Source organism: Drosophila nasuta, chromosome 3, assembly GCF_023558535.2.
Source record: "Drosophila nasuta strain 15112-1781.00 chromosome 3, ASM2355853v1, whole genome shotgun sequence".
NCBI lineage: Eukaryota > Metazoa > Arthropoda > Insecta > Diptera > Drosophilidae > Drosophila > Drosophila nasuta.
The window spans coordinates 14,628,174-14,650,635 of NC_083457.1; the positions used below are offsets into that span (position 1 = coordinate 14,628,174).

General features: G+C 41.5%; 1 protein-coding gene across 1 annotated transcript in view; it reads left to right on the plus strand.

Annotated features, from left to right (window-relative positions):
- The first annotated feature begins 11,224 nt into the window (after positions 1-11,224).
- The window catches only part of LOC132791100 (uncharacterized), a 53,367-nt gene continuing 42,129 nt past the window's right edge, over positions 11,225-22,462 (plus strand). The window contains 2 exon segments of the mRNA XM_060799903.1: positions 11,225-11,454; positions 14,061-16,526. Of these exon segments, the coding sequence (XP_060655886.1) occupies positions 15,078-16,526 (1,449 nt within the window). The 5' untranslated portion in view covers positions 11,225-11,454; positions 14,061-15,077.

Consider the following 22,462-nt stretch of genomic DNA (forward strand, 5'->3'; position numbering starts at 1 on the left):
AATGGCTGTAATTTGCCGATAATGCTTATAAATGTTGACAAATTACTTGTCTACGCGTAGCATTTAATCTTGAATTATGTTGTCACGCGCAAGTGACAGCCTCTTAGGTGTATTGCCAAGAAAAACGCTATGCGGCACGCACATTTACTGTAGTGCGTGTGTCCGTATAGGTGTGTGTATGTAATAGATATCCAAATATAAAGTTGTTACGCCAAAGACAAAGACAAAGGCAACGCATCGCTTGTGGCGTTGTCACAGACACACACACACAGACACGCACAGATAGACAGAAACTGAGAGACGAGACGAGACGAGACGACCACAAGCAAAATTCGGCACAGTTTCACTTTCATCACTTCAAACCCGATTAAGCACCTCATTTTATGTGTTATTTATCTACTGATTGGATGATGATAAAACGCCAGCAGACACAGACACAGGCGCCCCCACAAGCGGAGGGCGGTGAGGTGGCTGGGTGTGGTACGTAAAGTAGCCCCAGCGAATGATGTCGCCTTTTGTTTTTGGCGCACTTTGCCACGTCTATTAAAAGACAACAAAAATAAGCGTATAAATGCCGCATAAAACAATACAAAGAATAATAGGGACACATTTTTCATCGACTCTCCTTCTCTTCTTACCTCCGTTCACCTCCCCTCTTGAGGCAGCCACGCCCGCGAAGCTCCGCTCTCCCCCTTCTCCAGCCCTCTGTTCAGCCAGCTATGCCCTGCAGTCAGCTAGTCAGCCACTCAGTCGGCGACACCTGTCAAACTGCTTGGCGCGTATGTGCGTAGGCATAAAATAAATAAATAAAAAATCGACAGAAAGCGGGAGCCTCGAGACGCACTCCGGAAGATGATGATGAAGCACACAGACACACACACACTCGAACACGCACACATAGCAACAGCAAGGAATGGTTGTGCACGTGGATATGGCTCCATACATTGGGTGCTATGGTGGGGGACAGGGTTGCAAAAAGAGAGAAAAAAAATGAACGAAGAAGAAAAAACCAAGGAAAATAATATTATGTCGACCCATTGAAACGAGCATGATGTAATTTTCTTTTCCGTTAAGTTTCATTTGCTTTTCCTACAAAATGAAAGTGGCCTTCCGTCATTGACAGGAATCCTAGGGAGCAACAGAGAGCGAGAGAGAGACGGAGATATAGAGCGAGAGAATGAGCGAATTGTTGGTGGCCTATCCCCCGGGGCATGTGTACTTACAGTATTGAAAATTGCTCTAAAAACAAATATAGCCCCATCTCAGGTGTGGCATTATTGATAATAATTGCTTTATGACAGTTGCTATGTTAAACGATTGCTGCAGACAATGAAATTGGGGGTTCACAATTCTAGTTTATATTTCAACTATGTGACAGCAGTGAACGCAATGAAATAAACAAAGCTATTACAAATGGCCACTTCGACCCATTTGTATATGTTGCCGTTTCACTCTGGCAGACAAGTTAATAAGCTTAATCGTAAATCAACTGCAGCCAATTACAAACAAACCCAATAATTGCAAATGGCTGTTTCGATCTCTCACAATATGATGTTGTCTCACTCTGGCAGACATGTTTATAAGCTTAATCGAAAGTTAAACTATCTGGCAGCACTGTGACCAAATGTAAACAAAGTCAATATTGTAAATGGCCGCTTTGATCTTTCGCAATATGCTGTTGTCTCGCTCTGACCCATATGCAAACATGCTTAATCGTAAATCAACTATCTAGCGAAATGTAAACAAATGCAAATAATTGCAAATAACAGACTAGATCACTGGTAGGATGTTGCCGTCCCGGTTGTATATATCACAAAGTCATTTGCTAAACGTTAATGCGTTTAATCACAAAGCGGGTGTCGTAAAGTCCGCTATCAGCGCAATTTTTAATTGCCAGTCACTTACTTTGCCAGCAATCTGGCAATTAATGCGTTTAAAGTTGAGCCTTCTGTATGTGCGTAAGTGTGTGTGTGTGTGTATGTGTATAAAAAGAATAACACACAAAATGACATAATTTGTGATTCAATTATGTTGAAGTTTTGGCCGCATATTACATAAGCAGATTACAGCGCTGATAACAAAGCATTAAACTCATTAGGCGCAACGCACTCAAACAAATGCCAAACACATACACACGTATGTATGTCATACACACACACATACATATACGCACTGTATGTATGTATGGGTGTATTTGGGTACAGGAAGCGGGCATGTCAGGCCGTGCCCATTAAATGAACTTATCAATACAACAACAAAATGTGATCCAGTAAATGCTCCGCACCCAAAAAAAGGTCCTTTAAAAATGTAAAAAAAAGAAGAATCGAGAGAAAAAAGAGAATGGAAAACAAGAACAAGTAAAACTCGACAATAAAGGCAAACAGAACATAAATTGAAGCAAGCCGCGCCAAATATCAACAACAAACGAACGGTTAGCCAAGCCAAGCCAGTAAAGAAGAACGATGAATACACACGCACACAAACAAAAACACACTCACACCCACACCACATATACTTATACATACAGTATGTCAAGAAACTCTTTACACACTGAAAAAAAACACATATTTTTGGACTTTGCATGCAAAAATAACGCCTTTAGTTATTATTTTTCAATATTTTTTTAATGCAGATCTATTATTTAGCAAATTTCAAATTAGTATGTACAAAAATAAAAACAATACAACGAAAGGGAAAATTTTAAATCAACAAAATATGAGTTTACACATTTTTGACACTGTCAAGAAAGTGTTTACACACTTTAGTTTTCGATTCTCTTTTGTTCTATTTTTCGTAAAAACTGTACTTTATTGTTATCTATGCTTATGCACTATTCGCTATTTTTGCATTCCTTTTCATTAAATTGCGAAATCTTGCTACGCACTTGTCAAAAAGCTGATTTTTAAATTATTTGACATGCCTGGAGCTGGTTTGACTTTTGACGTTACCCAATCGACTTATTATAGTCACCAAATTGGAAAATCTGTAGCTTAGCTAGTGGAGCTTATTGGGGTATCGCAAAAAATAATTTATAATGCTCCAAATCGAGCCGAAAATTAAGACAAACTGCAAGCAAAGTGTGGAAATGGTCGAAAAATAAATATTGACGAGCGGGCAGACCGCCTTATTATGGGCATGGTTCGTAAAAAACCCCAAATGTTGATCAGAACCCACGCCAAGGAGTTGGAAGAAGGGTGTGACACGGTCAATTCACATGAAACCGTCCGGCAACTAATTCTGTGGAGCAAACACTATTTTCCCAATTTTACTGTCAGAATGATGTTGCGCTGATGTAAGGCTGTTAACGGCTTGTGCCATACTCTAGTTGGTCCATCATTGTAGAATAGCATTTTTTTTGGTTTGGACATAGAATACGACGTCATCCCAATAGTTGTCCGGCGTAATTCTCATATTAAAAGCCAAAATTTAAGCGTTTTCAACATTTACTTTCGAAAGCAGCGGCTTCTTACGCGCAACGGTTGCAACGGTTGAAGAGTATTTGCTCCGCAGAATTAGTTGCCGGACGGTTTCATGTGAATTGACCGTGTCACACCCTTCTTCCAACTCCTTGGCGTGGGTTCTGATCAACATTTGGGGTTTTTACGAACCATGCCCATAATAAGGCGGTCTGCCCGCTCGTCAATATTTATTTTTCGACCATTTCCACACTTTGCTTGCAGTTTGTCTTAATTTTCGGCTCGATTTGGAGCATTATAAATTATTTTTTGCGATACCCCAATAAGCTCCACTAGCTAAGCTACAGATTTTCCAATTTGGTGACTATAATAAGTCGATTGGGTAACGTCAAAAGTCAAACCAGCTCCAGGCATGTCAAATAATTTAAAAATCGGCTTTTTGACAAGTGCGTAGCAAGATTTCGCAATTTAATGAAAAGGAATGCAAAAATAGCGAATAGTGCATAAGCATAGATAACAATAAAGTACAGTTTTTACGAAAAATAGAACAAAAGAGAATCGAAAACTAAAGTGTGTAAACACTTTCTTGACAGTGTCAAAAATGTGTAAACTCATATTTTGTTGATTTAAAATTTTCCCTTTCGTTGTATTGTTTTTATTTTTGTACATACTAATTTGAAATTTGCTAAATAATAGATCTGCATTAAAAAAATATTGAAAAATAATAACTAAAGGCGTTATTTTTGCATGCAAAGTCAAAAAATATGTGTTTTTTTCAGTGTGTAAAGAGTTTCTTGACATACTGTACATATAGACGAACTGTACATAAAATACTATATCGCATATCAAGGAAAATCACAACGAATGACCGCCAAAAATTAAATGTCCCCAGCGGACACAAGAAAGAAAGAGACGTGATGAGATGAGAGTGGTGAGGAGAGCAGAACAGAGAAGTAGAGCGAGGCAGCGAAGCCAAAGGCGAGCAGCAGCATTAAAATGATGGCTGAGTGGGGGGCAGAGGAGAGGAGCTTGCTTTTTTGTGTGAATGGCTGTGAGAGTGACAGCGCGGCAACAAAAAGAAGAAGAAGTAGAAGGAAATGACAACAACGAGAACGACAACGACGACGACGCCGCGCAAAGCGAAATGAAAAATGATTGACTTTTATGGCGTAGCGCATATTCGGTCTTTAACATAATATTTGTCATAAAAGTGGGCGCTGTCAGCAGCTGAGGTTACTCCCGAGCAGAGCAGCTGGCTTTTGGGGCGACACAGAACAAGAGCGCAAGAGAGCAGGCGAGCGAGAGAGAGAGAAAGAGAGCACGATAGATAGATGCCAAGCGACATTGTCATAAAAAATTTGCTAAATGTTGTCGCCGGCACACACACACGTAACCACGCACACAGAGACATACAGTGAAAGCTTCCGCCAAAAGCGTGCACAAAAAAGTTCATCCAGTTCACAAATTTTATACACGTAACACAGGCAACCACACACACACTAACACACACTGACACACACTCGCAGAGTGTCACAGCCATATAGCTTGTAGTGTGAACTGGGCTGGGGCAACACACACGTTTCCGGTTAAAATAATAATGCGGGTCGGGTATCGGCTGCAGGCGAGCCACCGACCGAGTGAGCGCCCAACAAAAGCAATAATTATGGCAAACGAGTTTGCCACGCCTAGCGCCTTACGCCTTACGCCTTTTGTCGCACAGTTTGCCTTGCTTTGACACGAGCCTTAACCTACAAAGAAGATGTCCCCACACCTCCGCACCTCTCACTCGCACTATTCCCCACCCACTCATCCCCTCACACACACACTCACACTCACTTGCTGTGGTACAGAGAGACATCGGCACGCTGTCATCTACAAGCAACAAAGCAATCGAAACTGCCCCCTCCCCTCCCTTCCCCACCGTATCTAACCCCCACACCTTGCTACCCACCTCGCAGCCAGCAGAAGCGACCATTGTTGGCCAGCCATTCAGCTACCAAGTAGAGCTGTTGTACATTCCCATGTGTGTGTGTGTGTGCGAGTGTGTCTGTGATACTGTGTGTATTTGCAGGAAATTTCGTTTTATGCGCGAGACAAATCGCACCTTATTATGTGCGCACATGTGTGAGTGCGTATGGTGTGGGTGTGAGTGAGTATGCGTGTGTGTTGGTTGTGTGCGTTTCGACTTTTCGGCGCGCCATTATCCACACTCATGCAGGCCAAGCTATATCTATGGCTTTATCACCCAACACACACACACACACACATGAATTTACATTTTACGTGCAGCTTTACACGTGTGTGTGTTCTACATGTGAAATTGTGGGAGTATGTTCCATGTGTCGGTGTGTGTGTGTGTGTGGCCAGCGAATGCGCTACGACGAGCATAAAAGCCACTGCATACTTTTAGGTGAACTATGTACATAAATAAGTGAACGCACACAAACAACCACGCTCACACACATACACATAGATAGCATACGTTAGATATATGTACATAGTACGTATCACAAAATTCATCTCTTCTTCTTCTTCAGGGCACGTTCTAATCTAATCTAATCTAATGTTATTTGTAAATACGTATGAATTTCTTGAGAAATTGTTCCACCATTGTGTACTTATTTTTTACACCGAATTGCAATTTTCTGACAATTTTGACAAACCAATTTATTTATTTTAAATATGTATTTGACATATACATTTTTATATTAATCTTCAAGCTAGATTGAAAAGCCATTAAATTTCTTGTAGAATTTCTCCACCATTTGGTATTATTTTTTTTCGTGGAACTAATTGCCTAACAAATTGTATTATAAAACTCTATTCAAAATTTAAAAGCAACAATTTTAAATAAAATCTTTTTATTCTATAATGATTATATATTTTAATTGATTTTATTGCATTTTTAATGGAGTAAGCATTTGTAAATATTTGTTCACTTATATATATAAATCTACATGAAAATGATCCTTTGAGAAAAAGTTGCTCATATTCGAAAACAATAAAACTAAGTGCAAAAAAAAAACAATGGTATTATTACAATAGCAATATCAACCAACTAATGTCAGTTCACATACTTGGATTTCATTTAAAAAATTCAATGTAAAAATTGGGAAAAAACAAAAATATAAATGTAAAATTAGGAAATAAAACTTAGACTTTATTTCAAAAAACAAAAATATAAATGTAAAATTAGGGAATAACATATGCACATAAATTCACTAAATTCAAAAATGCTATTTTACAAACTTGTTTATGATTAGCTATCTTGAGGATCATATTCCAGCAATAAACCCTTCCATTCACTTCTATTGCATTCTGCTTTGAGCTTTCTTATCGGCAGCATCAGCCCATCAACATGATTATCAATGTGCGCTCGCCAGACAGAGGCCAGAGGTTAACATAATTATATTGACGAAGCAGCAGCAGCAGCAGCAGCGGCGGCAGCGACAGCAATAGAAGTATTTGTGGGTCAAACGCCGCAAAACGCTGCGTGTACCGTCATCATCGATAAACGCTGAGCATTAGTTTAGTTGTTGCCTTGTGCCTTCCAGCAGCATTCCAAGAGCTTCAAACTTCCCGCCCACAACGAAAGCAGAGGCAAAGGCAAAGGGAAGTCACCACACCCGCGAGAGCGACAGTCTGCCTGCTTGCCTGCCCGGCGGCAGATGTCGATTCCCTTTTGGGATCACCCTATTGCTAACTCTCTTTCGCCCGCCCCTCCCCCATTAAGAAGAGTCCAACCCATTCCAAGCGTTCCGCTTTGCTTTGCTTACGTTTCGTTTCGTTCGTTTCTTTTTTGCTTTTGTTTTTGTTGTATTTTTGTATTTTTTGTTGAAGCTTTGAACCCAAACACACAGAGCGCGGCATTGTTTGCTTTTGCTTTTTGGGGCTCCTCCAGTTTCCTGAGCTCCCCTTCTCCCCCTTCACGTCTTCCCTTTGCCTATTTGCTGCATACGCCTGCCGCGTGACTTTGTCAGAGAACGTGAGCGAGCGAGTGTGTGAGTGAGAGTGAGTGAGCATCTGTCTCTTTACCCAGTGCGTATGTGTATGGTGTATGTGTGTGGGTGTATGGGTGTGTGTGCCACCTTAGCATTGTTTGTGCGCGAAATTTCATTCACAAAACTTGCGTTGGCTTTGCCTGCTGCTGCCTGATTTTCTTTTTTTTGCTTTTGCTTATTTGTCGTTGCTTCTGTTGTTGCTGTGCGTGCAAAAAGAGCAGAAGTCGCTGTTTCGCCCGTTCGCCTGCCCGTCCGCCACTTATGTACTTACACTGTCAGCTAAACTGCGCAAAATCCTTGCCGCTTCCTTTCGTTGCCCAGTTTCGTTACAGCAGCAGCAGCGATGCCAGCGACAGCGGCGCGTCCTTGTAACGGTTATCTCAATGTCTGTACAGTGGTCGTCTATGTATGTGTGTGCGCTGTGCGCTAAGGTAGACGCTGATTTCGATTACGATTGCGATAACCGATAGCGCTGCCAGACTTGTCAACTGCCGTCAAATGTTATGATGATATTACGATGCTGTCTGCAGCTGCAAATTATTTGTTGTTGCTGTTAACTGTTGAGTTTTCAATTCCATGTTTGTTATGTTGATAAAAAATAAAATTACCTTTACCAGCTTTGAGTACCTTAAAAATACCATCAGGATCAGCATTTTATACTAGCTGCTGGCTTTGTTATCGATAGCAATTAATCTGTGCAGCAAAAGCCAAAACTCTTTGATCAGCATAAGCAAATTTTCTTTACAAAAAAAAAAAAAAGAGATGTACATATAGTTGAACTGGTAATAGAATTTTCTCAGAATTGAATTGATGTTGTTGTAGTTGTTAGCAGTTGTATTGTTATTTGTGCAGGCATCTTTTGGTTTTGTTTTCCATTTTCTCTCACGCACACACACAACACATATATATACAGACACACGCACACGTGCAGAGACAAACTCAGAGTCGCTCTCAGAAATTTCTTCTTTCAGGGTTATTTTGTTTCTTATCAATTTCTGCACGCACACACATTCAGCTCTATGCCCGCATAAGTTTGACACATTCATATCCATTCCTCTCTCTCTGCTCCCCGTTCCCTACACCCCCCTCAGAGTACGCTTGTGCGTGTGTTAGCATGTACTTGTCTCTCTGTGTGTGTGTGTTTGTCTGTATTTGTGTTTGTGTCTCCTACGAAGCTGGCCAAGCTCCTCTGCCACTTGCTCTTCCTCTTTGGCTCTTTGGGCGCCTCTGCCTTGGGGCATATCTTAGCACTTTCACTCTCCTTGGTGGCTGCCGCTGCTGCTTCTGCTGCTGCTGATGTCCTTGCCTGGTTCGTTGGTTGTTGGTTGGTTGGTTGCATGTGTCACAGTTATTGATTGGAATGCGCATAAATTGAAGCAAAATGGTTTCCAAGCCAAATTATGTGGGATTCTTCTTCGTTGCGTCCCTTTTTTTGTGTGCGTGTGTGTGTGTGTGTCGCGCTGTTTTTAAGTTTTTCTATACCCGCTATCCTTACAACAATTGGGTATTATGACAGAGTGTAAAGAGGAGGAATTTCTGATTTTGATTTGATGAAAGAACTCCATTATCTCAGAGACTATTAGACCTAAAGTTGTTATTAATATCACAATATATATAGAAAATATATGTTATATTAGTACTTTATAAATATATTTTTTTTTAATTTTTGTTTTATTTACAATCTGTCATTTAGACAATAACCAAATTTGATAAATACTTTATTAATATAGCCTGATAAATTTAACATAATAAATATATGCACAAACATCTACAATACTTATTTAGGATTTTGTACAGCTAAGAATTTGTTAAATTTTAAAATTTAGAATAATACTAAATGATGCGGTTTCTCAAAATGTATTTATAAAATTTACTGATAAACTTTTACTTTCATTTAAAAATAATAATGTGGAACAAAAATCAGTTTTTATTATTTCTTGTGTTTAATTGTTCCTTATCATGAACCATTATTTTAGCTTAAAAATAATAATTGAGTTTCACAAATCTCTTCAACAGAATAATTTTTGTTTCTTGGTAGAATTGTGTTTATAATTTATTTATAAAGAGCAAGTAAAATCATTTATATTAAATGCAAGCTGTTAATAATTTGGTTTATTCTCAATATTAAGCATTCGGTATGTCACAGTCGAGCACACTCAAGTGCAGCTCTTTTACTGGTTTTCTTTTGTCGCTCGTTCACTTTTACTTTTACTGTTCCTTATCCTTATCAGCATCGAGGGTGTCGGGTGTGGCCATGGGCCAAGTGAAAATCCACCATGGAAATCACTGTAAATCCCCCACGTTGAGGATTCTAATCAGTGCTGTCCATAGCCAGAAACTTATTGAAATCAAAACCCACTTTTATTGTCACTTCAAATATCACAAAATCCCCAAGCACAAACTCGACAAAATTGATTAATTTCGATGATTAACATTGGCGAGCACATTAGAGATACGAAAAAGAGAGATAGAAAGAGAGAGAGAGAGGGAGATAGGGAGAGGTGTCTACGATCATAGCAATGTGGCAAGCAATGGGCCTGCCACTTGCCACTTGCATGTGATTTGTGGCACAGTTACTTAAGCTAATTAAGAAAGGTTAATTATTCAGGGCAGCATCAACACGGCATCAACATCAACTGTCTGTCTATTTTACGAGTACTGCTGCTGTTGCTGTTGCTGCTGCTGCTGAAGGTCGTGTGTCCTTGGATTGTTGTGTGGCAAGTTCTCTGATATCAACTGTCGAGTGAGTTTTGTGGCCGAGTTTCATTCTCATTCTCAGTTTCAGTTTCAGTTCTGTTTGAATGCTGTTTAGTTTGTGATTAGCAAGTTTGACAGCTTGCGCTCAAAGTTATGCTACAGTATTTTCAATTGAAATTAAAGCTCGTACAAAAAAAAGCGAAGGACAGAGATAGTGGGGAGCGAGAGAGAGAGAGAGAGAGCGACAGTTGTGTTATTCTCTCCATATCGAATGAGTTCATTTGGAACTGTCAACTGCAACGGATTCGCCTTACATGCCTTTGTAAGCTGCAAAGCGAAACTAAAGCACGTTGAGTGGGATTAAACGACATTATAGGGTATTAGACATTTAGGCCAAGTGAAACAAAACGCCGTAACGAAACGCGCCGAGCATGCAACTTACACACAGACACATACAAGCACGGAGAATGACAGAACAGAACAGAAGAGAATAGAACTGGGACTGAATAAAGCAGGAGCAAAGGCAAAGGCAAAAGCCCAAGTTTCAGTTCAAGCAAAAGGACGTAATCCGAGTCTAGTGTCGAGTCAATTCGACTCGAGTCAAGTGGAGACCCACCAAGCCAACGCCAACACCAACGCCAACGCACTTTGAGTGAGTTGAGGTTCAGGCACCGCAGTCGCGTTTTGCCGTCGCCGTCGCTGCTGCTGCCGCAGTCGCAGTCGCTGCTGACGTTGCTGTCATTAGTGATTAAGTGCCCTGCAGCAAGTAATTTTTCTTGCTTCATCTCAACAGCGACGCACACACACACACAAACATACATACACGCATAGAAGCAATCGCGTTTCGAAGCTGTTAAGTTAACAGCACTGGAAATCCTTCCATTCGAACTGTCACACAAAGCGAGAGCGCCTGAGCTGAAGAGCGCCATATTAAGCACACTCTCTCTCGCACACTCTCCGTTCCGTTCGTTCGCTGCTCTCTCGCTCTCGCTCTCTTTTCGTGTGCGTGTCAGCGCCTGAGCGCGAGGCGGCCGTTGTGTTCGTGTTGCCCCATGGGCAGCTCGGGCCATTGGCATATTCCAGTTAAGCGCCATCTGCAATTTGTGGCACAGTCAGTGCCGTTTGGGGCCATCAGCAAGAAGCAGGATTGTAACGGTATATCCTGCGTCGTCGCGCAACTGTTTGTCCAAAAAAAGAGTCAAGCAGCAAAAGAACCAAAAAAAAAATATCTATAAGAAACAAAAAAAGCAAAAATTAATAATTTTATAAATACATAGAATAACATCCATCAAAAAACCAATCAATGCAAATCGATAACTAAAAATGCCTTAGCACAAAATGTAATACAAGTAACAACACAACGCAAGCGCCTACAAAAAAAAGAAACCAAACGAAAAAGAAAAAAAGTGAAATGTTGCCAATCGAGCAGGAAAAACCCAAGCAAATGCCAATTGATAATTTATCGTTATCGTTGATAAATACTGAGTGGCTGAGCAAAAAGAACGCGGTGTCATTTTAGCGATTTTTGTCGTTTTACCATTTTTTGTTGGTGTTCAACTAATCAAAAGCTGCTAAGCATAACTCTCAATGGCCACTGTCTACATCGCGCCTTCACCGCCCCTTCCCCATAAACTCAACCAACTGCCAAGCAACCAGCACAGCACCTCTTCTCCCTTAGCCTCAGCCTCCGCCCACGCGACCGTTACGGCAGTTGATGCTGCGCTCTTGGAAGAAATACCCACACACACATAGAGAGACAGACAGACAAACGCATACGCACACACACACTCGCATACATTGTAATTATGTACACACGTTTAGTTAGTTAGTTTTATACGTAACGCGAAAGCGCTTTGCAAACGTGTCTTCGATTAATCGCGATCGATAGATCTGTAACTAATATGTGTACATGCGAATCGAATAACAGTGATGTATCGACTGCCACCACATTAAGCCCTCCAAACGTTAATTGCAAAAGTGTTATATAATATGTGAAAAATGCTTGATACTGGTCACGAAAGTGTGACCACGTTGCATAAACAAACGCAAAACGAAATTGCAGGCAAACAAAAAACAGAAGAGAGAAAAGAAAATTAGAAATAAACATATACAGCGCAAAGTTCGTTGCGAATAGTTTCTTGTGCCATGTTCCGGGCTTATATAAGCAGCCGCCGTACAGAGAAACAGCAAACCCGAAGTAGTACACACACACACACACAAACGCACCACAAAAAAAAGAGAAAATACCTATACATACATGTACGATGGCGGGTCTATGTGTGTGTCCGTGTGAGTGCTACAGTGTATGTGTGTGTGTGCGCAGTGTCAACGCAGCAGCAAATAAAACAAAAGTGAAAGTTAACAAATACACACGCACAGTGTGGCCAGAGTGCCCATGGAAATAAAACATTCCATTCTCATCCACTCGACTTATGATTATTATTTTTAAAAAGCGCAGCTTCTTTTGTGACACGCACGCAGCAACAAGAAAGAAAATCTACAAAAAAAATATGAAAATGAAAAGTACACATACATTAAAAATCTGAAACGATTCTTCGTGCTCGAAACAAAAAGAACATTTTGCATTTGTTGTTGGACAATCAGCGGTAGCAGAAACAGCAGCAGTAGCAGCAGCTAACACAAATACCAATACACAAGTCAAATCCACATGCAGGCGCCGCAGTCGCTGTCGTCTTTGGCGCTGGCATAATATCTACAATACATATATGTACATACATACTTCCATGCTTACATACATGCGTACTTACCACCAACACTAACACACGTACAGTGACAAAGAAGACGGTGACTACTTCATGCTGCTACAAAAGGCACGCCGAGTGCTTGCCTGGCTGCCCTAAGTAACTACTCACACACATACACACTTCCACTTATACAGGCATACGCGCATACACTTATACCAACTGCTTTACCACCACCCACGAACGGCTCGTCCGCTGTTTTGTGTTTGCAGCAATAACAACAACGACAACAACAACAAAAGCAGCAAGGCAGCAGCAGCAGCAGAAGCACCAGGCATCATAGGCAGCGTCGGTCGCTGGCTGCTGCTGCGAATTATATAAATTTCTTTGCGTTGTATGTGTGTGTGTGTGTGTGCTGCTGCTGTCTCACAATTCGTATCTCTGTACGAGAGTGTGTCTGCGTGTGCTAGCGACGTTTTTTCGGCGTTCTTCTTTGTGCGGTGGCTGCTGCGGCTGCTTCGTTTTACTTCGTGTTCGTCATGTGCTCGTCGTCGAGCTGCTCCCACACTAGAGGCTTTCTCTCTCGTTCTGTCACACTCGCTTATTGGCTCGCTTAAAGCTGGCTGCTGTGTCACTTGCACACCATTGCTGTTGTTGTCATTCTGCATGTGCACAGACAATGCAAAATGCAAGTTTCTTTTTTGTTTGTTTCATAAATCTCTGTCATAAAACTGCATTTTATAAGTGCTTGCAATTGCTTTGGATTGCGTTCAAAGCGTTCAACGCATGTAATGCTATTTCTAAATGCAAAAAGAGCGATGCTGCTGCCGTTTTGCTGACGATGTCACACACAAAAGAGAGCGCGCAGCTTAGCTTGGAGCGTGGGCGCATAACAACGAGCTCTGCTACCGTTGTCCGTTGCGTTGCGTTGGCGTTTTCAAGAAAGATGCCAACAGAGAGCGAGAGCGAGATTGCTAGTGCGACAGCGAGAGCGAGAGCTGAGTAGCGTGTGCGATACAGGGCGAGGTGTTTTGTCGATTTGAGGTGGGGTGGGGTGGGTTGGGGAGGAGCGAAAGAAGCGAAAACGAAACCGAAAATTTTGTTTCGAAAACGCAACGAGCTCTGCGGCAACCTTAAAAGTCTTTTGTTTTCCAATAAAAATAATGAACGAAAAAAACAAAAACTCATTAAACAATAAATGATAATAGTAAATGTAATATATGGTAATTGATAATGTTTTGCAGTCCAGCAAAATTGCTGCTATGTGACCTTCGTGTGAGGCAATAATGTCCAAAAAGTATGCAACAGCAACAACAACAACAAAATAAGCAAAAAACACACACGACACACACGAATTTCAATTTCAAGGTTAATGTGCAGCAGTGTCGCAATAACAACAACAACAACAACAACTGCAGTAACAACATCAACTACTAATACAACAAAAGCAGCAGCAGGAATAATAATAACATCATCAACAGCAAATTAAATAGTAACCAAGCACCAAAAAAAAAAACGCAGCAGCAACTTCGGCCCCAACAACAACAACAGCAATAATAACATAAAATATTCTTAATAATTAAAAAAGAGAAGAAGAAATTCCTGCAAATGCAAGTGTTACAAAATGTTTTGTGTTATCGATATCAGTGGCATATAAAAATCGTTTATCGTTCGCAAGCTTACAATTAATCGGGACTTTCGTTTCGTTGCGTTACGTTACGTTGCGTTGCATTCACTTACGTTCGATACGTTACGTTGCGTTGTGTGTTTTCTTCCCCTCCTCCCCTTACGTTATACTTCATTTTGAACTGCTTGCTGCCGAGCCTGCCATGTGTAGAGAGAATGAGCCGATCAGCTGTGCGAGCCACGACTAGAAACTGCAGTGCATGTTAATTGAAATTGAAAGTAAAATCGAGCATTGAGTGCCATCTGTTGGCTGATAGCGTGTGTGCCTGTGCTCCAAGTGTAACTGCAGAACCGTGGGGATTCATGCCGCTAGCCGGAGTGTTAAGAGACGAGCCAAGCAGTTGCCAGGATACGCTTGGAGCCGCCTTTAAGGCAGCGGAGGAGACGCAGCAGCAGCAGCAGCGGGCACAGCAGCGGGTGCAGCAGCAGCAGCAGCAGCAACAGATCGAAACGAAACCCACATATTAATGATGATGATGGGGCCATGAGCCCATCATTACTCGCATTGAATTGGAGTCGCAAGCGCGTCTCAAGCGGGCCTGCACCATGCTAGCACCGCCGAACCCGAGGTCAATATGCGGCCAGGACCCGGGCTGGTCGTGATGGCGCTTGCGTTTATTTCGGGGGCTCGGCGTGCCAGCACCAGCAGCAGCAGCAGCGGCAGCAGCAGCAGCTCGTTACTACTAACAACAACTGGAGGAACATCCACAGATTCAACCACAGAAACAGGAACCAGAGCAACAACAATACCACCAGCAATAACAACGACGACAGCAACATTATCAGCGACAGCAGCAACGTTACCGTCCACCTACGACTCGGCCAGCGGCAGCAGCGAGTCGTTCAACTTCAACGCTGGTGGCGGCTTCACATTTCTGCTGCCAACATTCCGCGACGGTAGCCCTGGTGACGGCGGCCGTCCCAGCAGCAGCGACACCGCCGACCATTCTAACAGCCACCACACACACAGCCACAGTCACAGCCCACACACGCACACGCCCATCCACAGTTACGCCCACCACGCTGACGATCGACCGCCGCTCAATTTTGATTTCTACCGCCGACCAACGCTGCACGCACCCAACGACGACGACGACGACGAATCGTTGCTTGCCTCATCGACGCGACGTGCCCGCAGTGTCGACGAGGCCACACGGCAAGCGGGCGGTCAAGACATCGACGGACGGGGCACGGGTGGCGGCGGAAGCGGCAGCATCAGCGGAGGCGGCACAGAGTCGGCGGCGGTTGTGCCAGAGTCCAGCGAGGCGACGCTCATCAGCGAGAACGACGACGTTGAGCCTGAAACGGAGCAGGAACAGGAGCGGGAGCGTGAGCGTGAACGTGAGGAGGATAACAGCGGTCTGCCCGTGCAGTACGCCTCGTCGCGTGCTTTAGAGGAAGACACTGATACCGAGGCAGACGCGGACGTGGTTGCGGACGAGGACATCTTTGCGCTGGTCGCTGAGGACGATCTGCTGTCGGAGGAGTCCTTTGATCGTTTGATCAAGTTGAGCGAAGACGCCGAAACCGCTGCTGCCGAGGAGGAGGATTACAATCTCTCCCTGACACAACCGCAACAGCAACCACAGTCGGATCAAAAGTTGGAGCAGCCGGAATCGGAGCCTGAGCCGGAGCCGGAGCCGGAGCCCGAGTCGCAGCAACAGGACGAAAGTCGATTAGTCGATGAAAGCGTGCTGCATGCGGAACACAACGAGCAACACGCCGAGGAGGAAAGCATTAGCATCAGCAACAACAACAAACGTGAGACAGGTGAGGAACGGAGCAGGGGCAACGACGCTTATGCGTCGCATCTGATTGCAATTGCCCAAAGGGACGGTGGCACTTTGGCGGCCGATGTTGCAACACCAACAACACCAAACCCAGCAACAACAACAACAGCATCAAAGCCTGCTGTGGACCTCAAGAAATCCATACTCGGCACTGCGACCGCCATAACACGCCTTAATCCTTGGATATCAGCTTGTGATCTGGCACAGCCCGGCACAACTGGCACCGACTTGCAGGTAAGTAAGAGTGTCAAACACCCACTCTCGTATCCCACAACAACAACGAGTTGCTTATTGATTGTGACACAATTAAATGTGTGCAATATCTCTGGCTGGCGACCTTGAGCGTGGCTAAGAGCACAAGACAGACGCAAGGCGCATTCACAGAACGCAAAACAATTGCTGAACAGTCTGTTGAGAATCGACAACTGAGCGAAGCCATATTGGCCACATGCACATAATTACGTGTATTGTGCCAAGGCGAATGCGGAGTGGAGGCCACGCGCAAGTCGCGAACATAAAGCCACTGACAATGGCCAGGATTCGTTTCCCATTTTACTCTTACATATAATTCGCATAGTTGTCCAACGAATATTGCAACTCAATGCAATATTACGCATAAGAGCTGAGAATTTCTCAAAAATATGCTATGCAATTTTTATAAACCATTTTCAGCCTTAGCCTGTAGTAAAAGTTTCTAATCAGAGTAGCAGCTGACTACAGTAAAATGTAGGAAAACTAAATTAAAGGATTTGCTTGATAATTTAATTAAATTCTCAATTCTATTAAGAAATTTCGAGTATTAAGTATACACAGGCTTGCAATAAATTTCTATAATTTTATTGTCTGCTCTTAATAATTGCTATGAATTTTTCATAAGTTGTTAACATTATTTTTAGCTTTAGCTTGCTTACTAAATTATAGCAATTGAATAGGATTTCTCAAGAATCTTCCTAACTTCGAATATTAAGTATACATAATTTTTCGTAGTACATTGCAATATTACGTATACGTATCACAGAATTTCCATTGAATTCTCTGAAAAGTATGCTAAGAAATTTAAAATATTTTCAGTGTTAGCTGCTTACCAATTTATATCAACTTAATCGGGTTTCTCAAAAATCTTTGTGTATTCGTCGCTAAAAAGTATTTCTTAATAATTAAATCATCTTTTAAACACAATTATTTCCAGTGAATTTCAAATATTAAGTATACACAATTTTTCGCAGTTCATTGCAATATTACGTATACGTAATATTATGGAGTTGAATTCTCTGAAAAGTATGCTAAGAAATTTTCATAAGTCGTCGACAGTATTTTAAAGGACTTGAAGCGTTAGTTCACTAAATAAGTTATATAAATTTAATCAGGTTACCCTGGAATATTGTTGTATGCTTGACAATTCCGATTTTAAACACAATTTTTAAAGTGAATTTCAAAGATTGCAGTATTACGTATACGTATTCAATAATTCATAATTTCCATTATATTGTTGAATGCTCTAAAAATTATGCTATACAATTAATATGAGTACCATTTTAGTGTACTTTAAACGAAAGCTTGTTTATTAAATTATATTAATTTTGTGAATTTCTCTAGAATTTATTGTGTATATTGCTGCTCTGAAAAGTTTGCTATTTGTATGCAATTTGTAGGAGTGTGTGTAAACACAATTTTAACACTATTTATCTGATACCTGGTTTATTAAATTGTATCAATTTAATCATTTTTCTCTTCCATTTTCATATATTCAGCATTAAAAAGTATTCTATAAATTTGCTTGATAATTCAATCGGGTTTTAAAGAAAATATTTGCAATAAACTTCAAATATTACGTATACGTATTTTGCTCTCTAATCATTCTAAAGTCTGCACAGTGCATTAAAAATTCGGTGACTCTCCCAGTTTCAATATATTCGGCACTTTTCTTGTCAGAACAAAGCACAGATTAAATGTGTACAAATAGTTTGCAATTCTCGTTTATTGAAAACTGGCCACATAAATACAGATCTATACGTTTTATTGCAGCTCTTTTTGTGTTGCCAGACACACAAGCAGCTTTCGGTTGCTCTGTTAGTCATTTTCGTTCTGTTTTCAATTGAACAAAACACAGGAAAAAAATATGAAAACTGATTTTGGCAACATTGTAATTAACCATATGCAATGCACAGACAACGTCACGGCATGTGAAATTTATTGGCGGCCAGCCATTGTGCATTTTAAATGAATCTCTCTGGGGGCTTATTGCCATACAATGTTATCGAAAAAAGCCATCAGCTGGCACTCTGACTATGAGATACCTACCAAATAAGAGTTCAGCTTGTTTTACGTATATGTTCGTTTTTTAATAAGTAATTCATTCAAATTTCTCTTTCTTTTATAAGAAGAGTAAACAAAGTTTTAAATTTATGGGCACTCTTTTCAATTGCTATATATACCCCATTTTGTGAGGTAGGCAAGCATGCAATGAATAATATTTGTTAATTTATGCCACATTCGTTTCGCTTCATCGACATTTACAATTCGCCGATGGCCAATTGTGCAAATAGTGAATGTGCAATTTTTCAACAATTGTTTCCTTTAAACGTAATTAAACAGCAAACACAAAATGCAGCAGCTGTTGTTTCACTCGAAACATTTCTTTGGCAACAAATTGGCCAAAAAACTTGCCAGTGTCAAGCGAGCAAGTTTCCATATACTTTTATTACTAGTGCGCTACTCAACTTGAGCAGCAAAGCAGCATTGTGCGGTAGCAGCAAATATTATGGGGCACTCAATCGTGAGGGGTTCGTTCTTCGTTCGTTCGTTGCTTTCTTTTCTTCATTCATTCATTCATCCTGCTGTATGCTGCTGCTTATGGCGCTGCTCTGATTGTGCATGCAAAGTGTTTGTGTGACAATTGCGCCACATCTTGGGCCACTCAAGTTTCTACTTTCACGACAGCCAAGTTGTACGCCATCATCATCGCCCCCTCATCGTCATCATCATCATAAGCGTGATGATCATCTGCAATGTGTTACAAATCAACGAAAATGGCTTTGGTAATTGTGCCAGCGACTGAGCAAGAAAAAAAGGAAGATAAAGACGTTGAAAACTTTCAATTCGTCGTCACTTTTTGCATTTTCATTACATTCTCCTCTTTTCACATAAATATATATATGCACAAGTATATATATGTGGATGTATTTTTGTGTTTTTTTAGCCCTTGGCTTTGTGCGCACTCTTGAAATCACAGGCCGGCATTTGAAACGTTGCCAAAATGCCCGACCACACCTAAAGATGTCTCCCACTTCTCCAGTTTTCCCCTCAACCCGCCTCTGTCTGCCATCTTTAGCTCCAGTTTCAGTTCGACCACAAAATGAAATGCCTTGGGTGGCCTTTTTTTTTTATCAGCGCGCATAAAATTCTCATTGGGTTGCCAAGTATAATTCAAATTTTAATATTTATTAACAGCGTCGTCGTCGTCGCCGTCGTCGACATCGTGGTTGCTGTTGGTGGCTTCGTCGTTTTGCCTGTTTTCCTATGCAAATCTAATTCAATTTCGCGGCATTGCTCAATGGCCTTTTGATTGCGATTGCATTGGCATTTGAGTTTGACCATTGCCATTATTGTTGTTTGTTTTGTTCTGCTTTCCGTTCCCTGGTCAACTTTCGAGCGCTCTCATTCTCGACTAAATACAATTAGATCTTTAAGCAGAAAGTGACATGAAAGTTTCCATTTGGCTGTGTCTGCTCTTTTATTTCACTGACAGATGGACAGTGACTTTCAATGCCAATTAATAGCTGTTACTTGGCCATTACTTGAGCCTTTCAATTACATTTGAGCAGCACACGCGCACGCTTATCGATTTTCAATCAATGCTCACCCATCCACGTGTATCCGGAAAAACACGCTCTCGAGTCGGTTGAATCTGTGTGTAACTTCTCCCTTTGGTTAGTTATTTGCGGCCAGTGGCAATTAAACAATCAAGTCAATCAATCCATTTAAATGCATTTAACTTCAGCGGCTGTCATGGCCTGTAAAATGTTTCCGAGGTGAAGCTTAAATAACGCCCGCGAGGGTGGCGCAAAAATTACATTTCATTAAATATTCATGAAGCATTTTTCATAATTTTACAACATATTAAAGCAGATTGCCAGATAGGGAGTTCGTTTGCAGAAGTTTTAATTGTAAACTACCCTCAAAATTGTTGCGCCAACTTTCATTACCTTACGTTGGGCGCCAAATAGGATAATTTCGCTCAATGCTAAAAGAAAATGAAGAAAAATTATAATGATTAAATATTAGTGATAATATTACTACAAGTTAAAGACATTTTAACCTTCTTTTATTGAGTAGATAAGTGCTTAATGGAATTACATACGTTGGACGCCAATTTAAAGATTTCAAAGAGTGCTAATGCTTCGCTTAAACACCTATTTAAATCTTTTATACGATTTAACTTAACTGCTATGCGAAATATCTTTATTAAAATTAAATTCAAGCTCCCGAACAGACGGTCGCACGTTGGGCGCCAATGGTAAATAATTTGTAGTTTGTGTACAGTTTTGGGTAACCCTCGTAAATACTGATTTACATGGCCGTTTACAGGCATGCTGCTAGCTGCTGGCTGCTGGTTTATTTGGTTTGCATTTATGCATGCTCTGATTGTCATATTCATATTCGTATTTGTGCAACAAATTGTGGCAACTTTAATTAAAATACCAAATGAGCTGGCGAGCTGGAAGCTGGATGCTGCGAGAGAGTTGCGTAGTCCTTGCCATCGTCATGTTGCCCTGACGGACAAAAGCAAAGCCAAAGCCAAAGTTTTCCAAACCTTTTGGCAAGTCATCGACGGTTGCTTTTGCTTTGCCTTTGTGCAGCTGACAGCGCAATTTAAGTTGACAATCTTGTGAGCGCACAAAATGGCCCAGTTTCAATTAGCCATAACCAGCGATTTTGATGCCAAATTAGTAAACATTCTCCCGACGTGTACGAGTAGCTCTACGATGTATGTATGTATGTGACCAATGGGCGTAGCAAGTGAAGAGGACAGGACCTTTTTTGCTCTTTTTGCTTGCGTGTGTGTCGAGCTGCCGCAGACAGACATACAAATGCCAGCTGTCAGCTCATTGGGAATACAAGTGCGAGTGCGGAATTTCTGATGAGGCCTCGTTCTTCTTCTCTCATCGGCAACAAGCTCGGCTCTGGCTCTGGCATCGACAGCGACATCCACATCGACATCGACAGAGGTTGAGACTGCAGTCGCGGCCTGTTGATGTGTTGATGCTTTGCGTTGTGGTTGCTGCTGTTGCTGCTCCTCGACCCATTGCCGAGTTGCCATTGCCTGTTGTCAAGTGCTAGGTGGGTTATTGTGCACATGGTTTATGTTGCATAGCTGACTGCTATGGCTGCTGCTGCTGCTGCTGCCTCTGCTACATATGCATGCACTCAGCGCATGTCATGAGTGCCTGTCAAGTGCGCCTCAGTGGCAACCTTCGCCTCCGTCTCCGTCTCTGCCTCCGTTTTCGATGCGTCTGCTTCTCCATCTGCGTGTCGTGGCCTTTTTGATTTTTCTGTTGTGCGTTATGCTCTGTTTTAATACTCGGCAACACAATCAGTTCAAGGGTATATCAGCTTAGTGGCAAAGCCTGTCTGTCTGCCGATAACTTATTCGACAGCTGAAACGAAACCACGTTAAAAAGGTTGACTTAATGTCTTCGGATTGGAGCCAATAAATTTGTTGGCAAGTTATTTCGGCAACTTGCCACGCCTTAAATCCGTTAAACGAAAGTATTACGTGCGCAATTTTAAATCTTTAGTGCATGCCGTATAGATTTTTGCTTTTTATGACGTTTGAAATTGAATCGAAGCTGCAGGCTTTGTTTTATTATAATTTGTTTACCTGTTATCCATAGGGTAAAAGGGTATTATAACTTTGCACCTGCAGGAAATGTATGTATCAGGCAGAAGAGGGGAACTCCGATCCTATAAACTGTATATATTATTGATCAGCGTTAATAGACGATATTATATAGGCATGTCCGTCTGTCCGTCCTTCCGTATGAACACCTAGATCTCAGAGACTAGAAGAGATAGAGATATGCATTATTTTCAACAAGTATGTTTCAAATTAATGCCCACTTTCACCCTCGCAATTGGAAACAATTGAAACATCGTAATTGCGAAGTTAG